At 53.4% G+C, this 13,755-nt stretch overlaps 1 protein-coding gene across 1 annotated transcript in view; it reads right to left on the bottom strand.

Annotated features, from left to right (window-relative positions):
- The window catches only part of NUP210 (nucleoporin 210), a 122,741-nt gene that overhangs the window by 43,630 nt on the left and 65,356 nt on the right, over nt 1-13,755 (bottom strand). The window contains exons 17-20 of the mRNA XM_058288876.2: nt 6,836-7,028; nt 6,294-6,400; nt 3,369-3,473; nt 3,156-3,257 (exon numbers count right to left, since the gene is read on the bottom strand). Of these exons, the coding sequence (XP_058144859.1) occupies nt 3,156-3,257; nt 3,369-3,473; nt 6,294-6,400; nt 6,836-7,028 (507 nt within the window). The remainder of the gene's footprint in view (nt 1-3,155; nt 3,258-3,368; nt 3,474-6,293; nt 6,401-6,835; nt 7,029-13,755) is intronic.

Raw genomic sequence — 13,755 nt, 5'->3', positions numbered from 1 at the left:
AAAGAATGAAACTGGACCCTCCCTGACACCATATGCAAAAACTAACTCAAAAATCAAGAAAACACAGGGATAAATATGCATGACCTTGGATTTGTCAATGGATTCTTAGTTTGACACCAAAAGCATGAGCAACAAAGGAAAAAATAAATTGGACTTCATCAAAATTAAGAACTTGTAGGCTTCAAAGGACACTATCAAGAAAAGTTAAAAGGCAACCCACATTACACCAAAAGTATGAGCAACAAGACAAAAAAAATAGTTAAATGAGAACTTCAACAAAACATAAAACTTTTGTGCCCCAAAGGATATTATCAAGAAGTAAAAAGACAACCAATGAAATGGGAGAAATACTTGGAAACCATCTATCTGACAAGGGTTTAATATACAGAATATACAAAGACCTTCTACAAGTCAACAACAAAAAGAGAAACAGTCCATTAAAAAACAGGCAATGGGATAGATGTGGCTCAAGTGACAGAGCTTCCACCGACCATATGGGAGGACCTGGGTTCAACTCCTGGGTCCTTCTGGTGAAAAAGAAGAGACCGTGTGCCTGCGCAGCAAGCCAGTGCCCGTGCGAGTGCTTGTGTGTTGAGCCAATGCCCGTGTGAATGCCTGCATGGTGAGCCAGTGCTCGTGCGAGTGCCCACGTGGTGAGCTGGTGCCTGTGCAAGCGAGTCAAGCAGCAAGAAGATGATGACGTATCAAAAGAGAGACAAGGTGAGAGTCAAGGTGAAGCACAGCAGAAACCAGGTACTGAGGTGGTGCAATTGACAGGGAACCTCTCACCCTATCAGAGGTCTCCAGGACTGAATCCCAGTGAATCCTAGAGGACAGAAAATGAGAAGAAAAGACAACACAGACAGCAAAAACTGCAGGGTGGGAGGAGGGGAAGGGGGAAAAATAAATAAATAAATCTTTAAAAAAAAAACAATAGATCTGAATAAACATTTCTCCAAAGAAGACCTACAGATGGCCAGTACGCACGTAAAAAGATACTCAACATCATTAGTTATCAGGGAAAGGCAAATTAAAACAGTGAAATACCACTTACCCACTAGGATAGTTAGAATCAAAAAGTTAAATAATAAATTATGGTGAGAATGTGTACTGGTGGGAATATAAAATGGTACAATCACTTTGGACAACAGCTTGACAATTTTCTAATATGTTAAACATTAAGTAACTGGCAATTCCACTCCTAGCTATATACCAAAGGCACAGAAAAACATGTCTATGCAAAATCTTGTACACGAATATTTATAGTAGCATTATTCATAAAAACCAAAAGGTGGAAACAATCCAAATGTCCATTAATGGATGAATGGATAAAGAAAGTATGGTATGATCAAACAATAGAATATTTTTAGCCATAAAAAGGAAGGAAGGACTGATACATTCTCAACATAGACGTCATCATGCTAAGTGAAAGAAGGCAGTCACAAAAGACTACAAATTCTATGATTTCATTGATATGAAATGTCCAGAATAGGCAAATCAAAGAAGACAGAGTAGTGATTGCTTAGGGCCGAGGGGCATTGGATGTGAGGTTTCTTTTTGAGATGATGAAAATGTTCTAAAATTGACAGTGGTGATGTTTGAATAGATCTGTGACTATACTAAAAACACACTGAATTATATACCCTAAATGGGTGCCTTTTCTGGTAAGTAAATTCTTTCTCAATAAAGTGTTCATAAAGAATAACAAAAATAAAAATCAGCTAGAGGTGCATCACGGCTGCCCGTTAGACATGACCATGCGCTCCAGTTTGCCACAGGCCCTACCACTCCCTGTTGCTCCCTACCAGTGAAGTTAGACGTCAGGTGCCATTTAAAGCATGCCTCTTCCAGCTATGTTCTTTACAACCTGTGCCTCTCACACACTTAAACTCAACACCTGATTCATCCCCAAGGCATTTGATCTTGGGACCCTTGTGTTGAGACAGTCAGGGGATACAAGAAGTCAGAGAGATGGAAGTGTGGGAGTTCTAGCTAAAAAAAAACCCTGCAGAAATTGATTTCTGGGTATGCCTCAAATTCACAGCACAACTGTTGGCAAAGTGTCCTGGCTTGGTTTCTGTGCAGGAGGCGGTCACTACACAGGCTCCCTCAACTGTTGCCTGCCCTAAAGGGAGGAAGCGTGTTGAATGTGGTCATTTAACCTGCACAGACAAGGCAACAATAAAAGCGAGCACGGTGTCAGGTTCTCTCCTCCCCTCACTCGCTGCCTTCTCTGCAACCCTAACACATGCCAAGCGCCGCTTGAGTCCGGGAAAACAGCTCCTGGGTGCCGGGCTGTGCACAGCTCTCCTCGAGCACTTGCTACCCCCCTTGAGCACCAGGAGAGCAGGTGTTGGGCTCAGCGCGCTCGGAAGGCAACAGCACGGCTGACGGTGAGGAACACGCTTTGGCTGTCACTGTCTCTTCTTTTTTTGGCTGCTTTTATTTACGACTTACGAGTGGGATTACACATAGAGGAGTGAGAGCTTCCTTTGAAAGTAGGTTCACTTTTCATGATCACATAATAACCCATCCTGCAGATTACAGACATTTAGGATATTGTTTTTTTTAAATTTTTGCTTTTTTTCCCCTCTGCTCTAAACTACAAGGCTATTTTTAAAAAACAGAAAACATTTCAACAAGCCAAATGCTCTACAAGAAGAAAATGGCGAAGTACAAATGACTGCAGTCATTAAAAACGATCAGCCTACTTACACGGCAACTTGGAGAAGAAAAAAAAAACCAGGATAAAATAATTGAAAAGAGCAGGATGCTAAATTCTTTCATAACACAAGCACGGCTGAAGGCATTCTTTGCAAGAAGGAGAGGGTCAAGAAAGGAACGTGGAAAAACAGAAAACGCCGCTGAACCTTTTAAAAATCATTTCCTTTATGGTTGCTGCAATGCTCTTTATGCAATAATATTTTAATCTCAATGAAAAGACTGATTGAAAGGAAACCATTAGGTAACTAGTAGTGTGGGTAGTCTGCAGATGGCAAATGACTAAAGTTTCACAAACAATGAGCCAGACAATCTAAAGACCTTGCTAATTATAGCTTATGGCATTAAGCGCTGGCTTTTAAAATAATTAATCCATTAACCACACGAGGGCCGGAGGAGCGGCAGCCCACGTGGCGCGGCTCGCCCACACTCACCGTGGCGACGCCCCCGGCCTCCTGGTAGGCCACCCTGGCGATGCCTGCGACGCTGGTGTTGAGGAAGAAGTAGCCGGAGCCGTCCCTGACGTGGAGGTCTGCCTGCGCCGGGGGAGGCAGGGAGCAGGTCGGGCCTGGGTGGCGACGGGCGAGGGGCTCACCCCGTGGGCCACATGCGCCAACCCCCCGGGCGGCACGGCGAAGGGGCTCTACCTGGACGCCAGGGTGGTTGTAGATGGTCAGCTCCTCTGGACTCACTCGCACGTCTTCCACCAGAATCAGCTCGATGGAGGCGGACACAGGCACGAGAGGCTCCGACTGGAGAGGCAAGTCAAGGTCATCAGATGCCACCCAGGTCTCTCCCTCCAGGGGAATGGGAAGGGTTGCCCGAGCATGGCTCATGTCACTCCAGGCCACTCACTGTTCCCAGGGCACAAGCCCCAACAAAGCCATCACAGGAGGGAGATGTGGCTCAAGCAGTCGGGCGCCCACCTACCCCACGGGAGGTCCCGGGTTCCATTCCCAGTATTTCCTGAAGAAGACAAGCACAACAGCGTGCCAACGCAATGGGATGGTGTAGGGAGCTGATGCAACAAGATAATGCAACGAAGAGACACAACAAGGAAAACACAATGAGGGACACAACAAGCAGGGAGCAGAAGAGGCTCAAACCATTGGGTGCCTCCCTCCCACATAGGTAGTCCCAGGTTCGGTTCCTGGCGCCTCCTAAAAAAAAAGATGAGCACACAACAAACAGACGGAGAGCAGACAGGCGGTGCAAACAACATGGGGTGGGGGTGGGGGAGAAATACATAAATAAAATAAATCTTTAAAAAACAAACAAACAACTACCACACTTCTGAGTCCAGCTAAAAGCCTCCTCCCCAGTCCTGCCAGACTTAATGGGCGGCAGCGTCCCCCACGCCCATCAGAGCTGGTCACCGCCAGGCCTGCTCGCCCCCCGTCCCCTCTTGCAGGACCCTGCATGGCATACTGGGGATGAAGAGGCGGGCACACAACCTGGCCTTCAGGAACTCACCAGCAAGTGGTGGGGATCAGAAACCCTGGGACAGGGGTCTGGGACCACGGAGGCCCTAACCCGCCGGAGGGGAGGGTGCTGTGGGAGCGTCTTCCAGCTTGACCGGAGACGCGAACAGGGCCCGATCCCTCTGGCAGGGCTGCACTACCTCCAGGCCCTCCCAGGGTAGCATTCGAGGGAGAGGGCTGGGCCGCCCCGTGTCTGACCCTGGCTCGGGGCCTGGCTCTGCTCGAGGTGCTGGGCGGGTACAGCATCTGCCCTCGGGGAGGCCACAGCCTAACACAAAGGTGACACAGTGAATCAATGATGGAGAGAACGTGGGCGCGCAGGCCAGAGGCCAGCGAGGTAAAAGAGAGACAGGGTGACTCCAGGGGAGCCGTGTGAGCAGAGAGAGACCCCCAGAAAGTGAAGAGGGAGCCATGTGAATAACTAAGGGGGAGCCCCATTTCCGGGGAGCAATGGAAAAGTTTTGGTGAAGTATGGAGGGGATGGGAGCACAAGGTCGTGAATGCAATTAACACCCCAACCTGTATACTCAGAGGTGATTAAAACGGGAAAGGTTAGGTGGTATATATGTTACCATAATAAAAAACGAAAAGACGAAAGCCAGAAAATAAACGAGTAACGAGGGGGAAAGCCGGCAAGGCAAAGAGAGCCTGAGAACGAAAGCCCTGGCGGCGGACTTGGCCCAGTGGTTAGGGCATCCGTCTACCACATGGGAGGTCTGCGGTTCAAACCCCGGGCCTCCTTGACCCGTGTGGAGCTGGCCCACGCGCAGTGCTGATGCGTACAAGGAGTGACTTGCCACGCAGGGGTGTCCCCGCGTAGGGGAGCCCCACACGCAAGGAGTGCGCCCCGTAAGGAGAGCCGCCCAGCACGAAAGAAAGTGCAGCCTGCCCAGGAATGGTACCACATGCACGGGGAGCTGACACAGCAAGATGACGCAACCAAAAGAAACACAGATTTCCGTGCCACTGACAACAAGAGAAGCGGACAAAGAAGACACAGCAAATAGACACAGAGAACAGACAACCGGGGTGGGAGGGAGAAATAACTAAATAAATAAATCTTTAAAAAAAAAAAAAAAAAGAACGAAAGCCCTGGCGGCGGACCTGCTAGTCGTGTTCAGGGCCCAGGGAGGAGGCCTGAGGCCATCCCCGAGCCAACGGATTCTGGGTGCCGGGGAGGATGTGGGGGCAGGGGGCCGCCAGCCATGAGGGACAGGGGCAGGTGTGTGCCTGCAGCAGCGACCTCCCTCCAGGCCCAGCCTCCTCCAACGCTGCCTCTCTTCAAGAACCTTCAACTGCTCCCCACTACCCGGAGACCACTTAAACCGCTCGTCCTGGCATTTACAGTCCTCGTGATCCAGCCCCACCTTCCCATCCCAGCTGCCTCCGCCCCACTCAACACACAAGTTTACTGACTCCCTTGACGTGCTCAGGTGGGGTCCAGGCAGAACCCTTCTCGGGGAGCCCTTCCCACTTCCACAAGCGCCCCCATGTGCCCCTCACTGGCAGTGCCTCTTCCCAAGGCCCATAAAGATGCGGGCAGGGAGGCGGGGTCCAGTGGGGGATGACATATGTGTGCCCGCAACAGTGGGGGGGTTCCGTGTCATTAGAGCAGGAAGCACAGGGACTCTGAGGTCAGAGGCAGAGGCAGCTACTCGGCCCCTGGGCTTTGGGGACCACTGCAGAGGAGCTGGCAGTTTAGCTGGGAATAAAAGGGGCAGAAGGCCACCTGGTGGGGAAAAGCAAAGAGTGCGAGAGAGGAGGGGGCCTTCAGACAGTGGGACCTGGTGCAGGAGGCTGTGAGCCCCCCGGGTGCACCGGATGGGGGCTGCGTGTGAGGGGAGGGGCAGAGAGGCAGGACAGGGGAGCCTCACGGTCCTGGCAGCCACCTGGGACGTGTCTGCAGCCCACAGGCAGCGGGACCAGGTCTGCCTCTTAGCTGGATCACTCTGGGAGCCTGAGCGGAGGGCGCGTGGGTCGGGGGGGCTGGAGGCAGGGGACGTTCGCACACTGTGCAAATGCAGGAGGGATTTGGGAAGAAAGACCGCCGCCTTGCCCCCGGCCCCGCCCGCCAGGGGCCCTGGGAAATACCGGCCGCTTCGCTCTGGCTGCACTGAGGTGAGACTGCTGGTAGCTGGTCGCGGTGGTGGAGATGGCTGCGGCTCCCGATGCCCCGTGAACCGAAATGGCCTGCAAACCTGTGCCCAGGGAGAGAGGGGTGGACGCTGACTTTCGCCTCACTGCTGCCTCCCAAGCAGCCTCCCTCCTCCTTCTGGTTTTCAGTTTTGAATCTGCCAGGGTCCTAAAAATAGATAACCGAATTTGCCCAAACCGTGGGACACGTAAGCGTGAACAGGCCCTGGCCAAGGCCCCAGGAGCAATGGAGAGGAGCTCGGGGAGTGGACGCCACCGTGGGCGGCTCGGCAGGCTTTGGAGGCTGGGCACGAAGTCACGCAGGGGTTGGCAGCCCTGCTCCGTGGTCTGGGGTACATACCGGCTGTGTACCCCGAGCCTGGGTCTCCCCGTCTCTACAACAGGGATTCCAATTCACGCCCCACATTTCTGGCAGGGTTAAACAAGCACAGTGGCTCGCCGTGCTGCTGCCTGACTTCGGGGTTTCCACCCCAGCTCACCGCGCAACTTCTTCTGGCCACTGCCGTCGTCCTGGGACACCAGCTGCATGGGCAGGTCAGGCTCGACGCTGGCCAGCAACGGCCGGGTGGACTCCCACTGGAGGCTCAGAGAGCTGAAGTTGTCGAAGCGGCGCCCCTGCTCATCGTAGGCGGCCAGGGCCAGCAGGGGGCTGCGGTGGTTGGAGACGGGGACCTGTGAGAAGGCAGGTGTCAAGGCCGCGCCGCCGCGAGCAGCAGCGCGGCAAACTTCTCTGGGCCAAAACGTGCCGCGCCCTCCCACTCCGCCGTTGGGTGGATTCCAGGTGGGAGCTCCTGGTTCGAGGGCCAGGGCAGTTCCAGGATCTGCGCCACCTGCTTTCCTGAAAGGCCGATTCAACGCGGACCCCCCACCCCGCCGCTTCCCTGTGGGTGGGTCCACTGGCTCAGGGGGGCCTGGGGAGGGAGTGCGGGCGAGTCACTCGGCCCAATCCCCACCGCTGCCAAAGGTCAGGGACTCCCCAAACCCCGTTCGATCCGGTGTCTTACTCCAGGCCGTGGTTCTCAGTGGGGAGGGGGGGATTTTGCTGCCCCTCCCCCTGGGGGACATCCAACAACATATGCAGAGGTTTTTGTCACAGCTGGGAGAGGGGCCATCACGGCCAGAGGCTAGAGGTCAGCGAGGCTGCACTGCAACCCCCCACTGCACAGGACAGGCCCCGCAACCGAGAACGACCAGCCCCGACCGGCCACAGGGCCGCGGTGGGGTGCACGCTCCAGACCCCGCTCCCAGCCAGCTTTCCCCTCACACCCCCAAACCCCGGGGGCCTCCGAGACCCTCTCACCAGCTCCTCCAGGAAGCCGCCCCGGCTGGCCCAACACGTGCCAATCACGGCCACTGCAACCTCCCAGAGCCGCTCCGTTTGCAAAGCTCCTTTCAGAGATGACTTCTCACCTGCTCTTGAAAGCGTCCCAGGGAGGTGGGACAAGTGCTCAGGGAAGGCAAGGAGCCGATCGGAGGAGGTTCAGCCGGGGAGCGGCCGAGCCGGGACTTCAGGTCCCCAGCCCCGTCTTCCCACCACTCCACCTCTATCTCACCAGGAGGCAAATGCTCCCCTGGGGACGCAGGCTGAATCTAGTCCATCCTGCCCCCCACCAAACGGCACGGGGGCAGCAAGGGGAAGGCAGCAAAGCAGAGCGGCCACGCAGTGAGCACTGCGGGCCCAGCCTGCATTCAAGTCCCCGCTCTCAGCCCCCAGGCAAGCCACGAACCACCGGGGCCTCAGCCTCCCCATTTACGAAGAATCGCAACGGAACCTCCCTCCTAGGATTTTTTTTCCTTTAAGTGGGACTGCATGAGGTCATTTTCAAGAGCCTGGCTCCTTACAAGCGAACACCCAGCAGGGAAGTGTGGGCGCACTTGAGCACTGTCCACAAGTATTTCCAGTTCTCCTTCCAGGCACGGGTCCAGCAGGAAGGACGGTCCTTCTCTTAGGAGGGATCACGTCACTGGCCAAAGCAATTGGCGTCAATTCCAGGGGGAAGCTTTCATGGCCGGAACATGATTTGCCACGCTCTCTTTCCCTCCACCTCCAAGACGGCAGCTGCTCCACAGTTTTGGAGTTTTTTTTGTTTTTGTTTTTTAAAGATTTATTTTTTATTTATTTCTCTCCCCTTCCTCCCCCCCCAGTTGTCTGCTCTCTGTGTCCATTCGCTGTGTGTTCTTCTGTGACCGCTTCTATCCTTATCAATGGCACCAGGAATCTGTGTTTCTTTTTGTTGCGTCATCTTGTTGTGTCAGCTCTCTGTGTGTGCCGCGCCATTCCTGGGCAGGCTGCACTTTCTTTCACGCTGGGCGGCTCTCCTTACGGGGAACACTCCTTGCGCGTGGGGCTCCCCTACGTGGGGGACACCCCTGCGTGGCACAGCACTCCTTGCATGCATCAGCACTGCACATGGGCCAGCTCATCACATAGGTCAGGAGGCCCGGGGTTTGAACCTTGGACCTCCCATGTGGTAGGCGGACGCCCTATCTGCTGGGCCAAATCTGCTTCCTTGCTCCACAGTTTTTAAGCTTCGGAATGACAAGAAGCAGGACTGCCTGGCTGCCGCATGATGGATGTGCAGCGTGAACAAGAAATGAACTTGATCCTCGGGCTGTTTGTTACTGCAGCATAATCTAGCATGTGCTGACTGATACACTCCCCAGACTGCCCCCTCCACCGTGAGGATTCTTCCCCAACTCCTTCTAGCTCTGTTGCCCAGGGCACGGTGCCAAACACCAAGAGAGTGCTTGCTATTAACAAAAGCATGTTGCAAATCCTAAATGCATGCCTTCCTAACAACAGATCAGCACCATCATCTGGGGATACAAAGGATTTTGCCCTTATTCTGGACGTGAGATGGGGAGATATGCCTGTAGAGCAGGGACCACAAAGAGCATTTTCTCAGCACCCGGTTTCTTGCCCAGATGCAACCCAGGATGGAAAACCAAAGCTCTTCCTTCCTCCTGCCATCCCAGAGAAAGACGTGAAAAGCGAGTGCCACGCAAGCTCCCAACCCTTACTGGATCCTTCCAATGGCAGCATTCTTCCCATTTTACAATTGGGGAGACGGAGACTCAGAGGCACTGAGCACCCTGCCCGAGGTCGCGCAGGTCTGGGGGAGGAACTCGGCTGGTCTGACCTGAAAGCCCTGCACCTCCCGACACTGCCTCACTTCTCCCTGGTGCTCAGTGAGAGGGAGCTGCGGGCTGGACAGCCTGGCGTCAGCCTGGGGTCTGATTCCACTCCTTCAGAGAACTCGCCGAGCGGTGTCTTGCCTCACCAATAATTTACTCTGCAAACACGTCTTGTGTGGCCTCTGGATTTGGAGAGGTATAAAATTAAATTGGTACTGCGCCCAGGACGGACGGCAGGGCTATAGCTCTTCCAAGGTCCCCTAATGAGGCCATAAATCGCAGGAGCCACGCCTGAGCGGTTCACGGCTCCTGCACCCGGGCACTGATGGATCACAAGGCAACTCCGTGTTCGAGGTCCATTATTTCCTGGCGGGATCGACGGCCCACGCAAGCCAATTTAGAGCCGCGCTCTGCAGCCAGACCCTCAGCTCTCAGTCAAGAGAGACAGCTCTAGACTGGGGGTACCATGGCTTAACGGCGCAGAGCTTCTGACGGGGTGATGAAAACACTCTGGTAGTGGACGGCACTGGGGGTCGCATGCCACTGTAAACACACTTCACGCCACTGAACTGTACGCTTGAAATGGTTAAAATGGCAATTTTTATGTGATTGCAACCAAGTTAAAATAATAAAAGGAGGAAAGAGAAAGAGAAAACTGCACTAAACCAGAGGGCATATGAATGCAGACACCAGGGGCAACACGGCCCACGGATGCGGCTCTTTTGGTTAGCAGCTAACGTTTAAAAGTCAGGAAAGATGCAGGTAAATCAGATTTTTTGTCCTCTTTGAGCATGAGAAGATTTGGCCAGCCAGGGGTTGAATTCTCCCTGGACAGCGCTGCCCCTTCAGAGGACACGTGCTCCCCAATTAATCCTTTATTTAACAGTGTCGCTGCTTCGCTTCCCTGGGCATCTGAGATTGCAAGGGTCAAGAGCAGAAGACAGGAGTACACAAACAAGGCATGTTTGCTGTTTGCTCATCCACCCACCCACCCACTCACCCATCCATCCATTCATCCATCCGTACATACATTGTGCATAAGTATGGATGCACAATGAGATGTGCAAAGAATAAAATAGGGTAATTCTAGAGTGCTAAAAGGGATCTGGAGAACAGAATGTTGAGAGGGGGAGATACTTTAGATAAGGTGTCACCAAACTGGAGGAGACGGGAGGATACATGGGGCTATCCGGGTGGGGGGATGGCAAAGCATGCCATGTGGAGGGAAGAGCAGGTGCTAACACCCCGAGGAGGGAGCTAAGAGCGCGTTCACAGAATGAAGGCGTCTGAGAGCAGCTGGGGGCGGTAGGAGGGAAAGTGATGGGGGCTTGCTTAAGGGCCCCGCAGAGCCTATGGAGGACCACCCTGGGTGAACAGGAAGGTATTAAGAAGAGAGTAACTGCCTGGAAGCCCAGCGTGACGATACACGTTTCTTTTGTCCCTTCACTTTTACTGTACACTACTGCTTACGTACGTTCATGCATGAACGAGATGCCTCAATACAATTACATTTAAAAAGAAGAGAATAACTTAGTATGCCAGGCTGCTATAACAAACGCCACGCAAGGGCGCGGCCTGCACAGTGGGAATTTGTGGTCTCCGGTTTCAGAGCCCAGGACTCAGCATCAAGAAACCAGCCGGCCCAGCCTCCTCCCCAAGAGTTCTGGCACCTGCTGTTGGCCATCCTTGGGGTTCCTGCTGTCCCACTGCACAACACATGGCCTTTCCTTTCTTTTTTTTTTTAATCTCTCCCCCACCCCCCGTGGCTTTTGAGTGCTGTCTGCTCTCTGAGTATTCACTGTGCGTTCTTCTGTGTCTGTATTTATTTATTCCCCCTCTCCCCTTGCGGCTTGCTTGCTGTCTGCTGTCTGTGTCCATTCGCTGCGGGCTCTTCTGTGTTCTCGCTTTTCTGCCTTCTTCTTGTTGCGTCACCTTGCTGAGTCGGCTCTCCGTGGTATCTGTGAGCCGGGTGGCACTCCGCAGCAGGCGGGCGAGCTTCCCTTCACAAGGAGGCCCTGGGTTCACATCCCATATGGTAGGCGGGAGCCCATCTGATTGAGCCACAGCCGCTTCCCTTCCTTTCTTTTTTATTTTATTTTTGTTGACTTCAGACTCTTTATAAGGTCTTCAGTAACCTGGTTTAGGACCCACCCTCCTTCATTTGGGCCAGACCAAAAACATGTTAACACTGGAGCCCGTAATTCACCCCACCCCAGATACCCCTGCGCAGCCACAATCGATCCCTGCAACAGCCTGAGGAGCTCAGCACTGTCGTCGCCACTTATCAAAGGAGGGGAGTTTGCCCGGCCGGGTGGGGTCTGAGCCGGGGCCTCGCAGTCCCCGAAGCAGGGGCAGGGTGCGTTTTCGCTGCCTCCTGATTGCATAAAGGGATGGACGCAGAAGGTTGGATTTTTCCAGGAGATTCTGGGATTTTTATTTTATTCTTTTCACAAGGGATAATTTGCTAAGTATATAAAAGCTATTTAAATGTCAAACTTTCAGAATTTTCAGCTAAATAGCTCCCAAAGGCAGGGAAAGAAAGAAGCCCTTTTCTGATTGCACACTGGTTTTCGGCTTAGAAAAGAGTGCCGTGGGCACACACCACGAGCACCGGCCTGAGGTGGGCAGAGTGCTGCTTTCTTGCCAGAGGCACAGGGCTTGATCTCCTTACCTGTCCCGAGGGAACAAGGTGGAGATTCCTCGTATCCTGTCCCTGTTGGGGTTAAGGGGAAGAACCATCTCTAGGGCCAGGGGAGATGTGACGTGCCGATGACAAAGAATCCTCATTTATTTATTCTTAACATTTTGTTTGAAATAATTTCAAACTTACAGGACAGTTGCAAAAATAGTACAAAACCCATACAGAGAATTCCAACACACCCTCTACCCAGATACTCAGCTCCACCGACTTTCAGCATTTTGCCATATCTGCCATATCCATCTATCCACCTGCCTATCGGTCTATCCAGCCAGCCAGTCATCTGCCTATCTATCTATCCATCTGTCTGTCGGTGTCTATCCATCCATCCATCCACCCACCTGTTTACTATCCATCTGTTTATCCATCTATCCACCTATCTTCTAAACATTTGAGAGAATTCCATCCATCCATCCACCTCTCTCTCTATCCATCTATCTTCTAAACGTTTGAGAGCAGAATTCTTCCTTTAAACCAATACTGTCCAGGCACCAACCCGTATGGGGCCAGCATCCAGAAAGGTGGAGGCTGACCCACAGATCCAGGGAGCTTCTTCTGTCTCAGCACCATGTGCTCAGTGAAGCCCCGGGGACAGCCAGAGTGACCGGAGGAAAAGCTGAGCTAGAGTCTAGCAGGGAAGAGTCGAGGTCATATTATCTCCTGGTGGATTATGAAATTGTTTCCCAAATCCCAGGCACCAGAGCTGGGCAGCTCCCCTCGAGCTTCAAAGAGATGCACGTGCCCTCAACACAAAGCACGCCTCCTCCACGCACCACCGGGGAGTCAGCTCCCAGATCCCACTGCTCCGAAGGTGAGAGGGGCTGGAAACATCAGCAGCTTCAGAAAGGCCCAGGTACATGTGTGGAGGAGACACAGGGCGTTCTCGGGGCAAACTGGGGACCGGTGAGAGGGTGCTGGCCCCAGACTGGCTCCAGGAGAACACCAGACACTCAGAGTGGAGCTCGACATGCCTCGGACTGGCCACAAGCCTCGGGCTGAGAGAAGACAAGCAGCTCGGCGGCCCCGGAGAAGGCTCTGAATTGGGAGGTGGACAGATCTGCCTCTGACCCTGAGCAAACGGCTTCACCCCAAGCCTCAGCCTGAAAGCTGCAAGTGGGCGGAGCAGCCTTGCCTCGCAGGTGTCAGGGTGAGGGCGGAACGAGGCAGGGGGCTGGACGTTCCTGGCACACAGCAGTTCAGATGGCCGTGTGGGCAGGAAGAGCACCGCAGGGCCTTTGCACTGCCGGCTCTGCCTCCCGGGAGCACCTCACTCTTCTGAGCTGGCCTCTCTTACCGCGCACACCTGAAGCTGGGGTGCGGCCCTCTGAAGCGGTTAATTCCCTGAGGGCGCTTCCCAGCCTGCTTATCTGGGCGCCTCCTTACTTTCTTTGAAAAGCCTTATTTTTATTGTGGGAATCCATAACGTGAAAACTTTTTAAACCAATTTTAGGTGAACAGTGGTATTAGTTCCCTTCACAATCTTCTATGACCAAAACTTTCCCACCACCCTAAGCAGAAGTTCTGCACCCATTCTGTATCCCCTCCCTGCTCCCCACTCCACCTGCC

Source organism: Dasypus novemcinctus, chromosome 26 (genome assembly GCF_030445035.2).
Source record: "Dasypus novemcinctus isolate mDasNov1 chromosome 26, mDasNov1.1.hap2, whole genome shotgun sequence".
Classification (NCBI taxonomy): Eukaryota; Metazoa; Chordata; class Mammalia; order Cingulata; family Dasypodidae; genus Dasypus; species Dasypus novemcinctus.
Note: the sequence above shows the minus strand (reverse complement) of the source record. Positions and strands in the feature narration are given on the sequence as shown.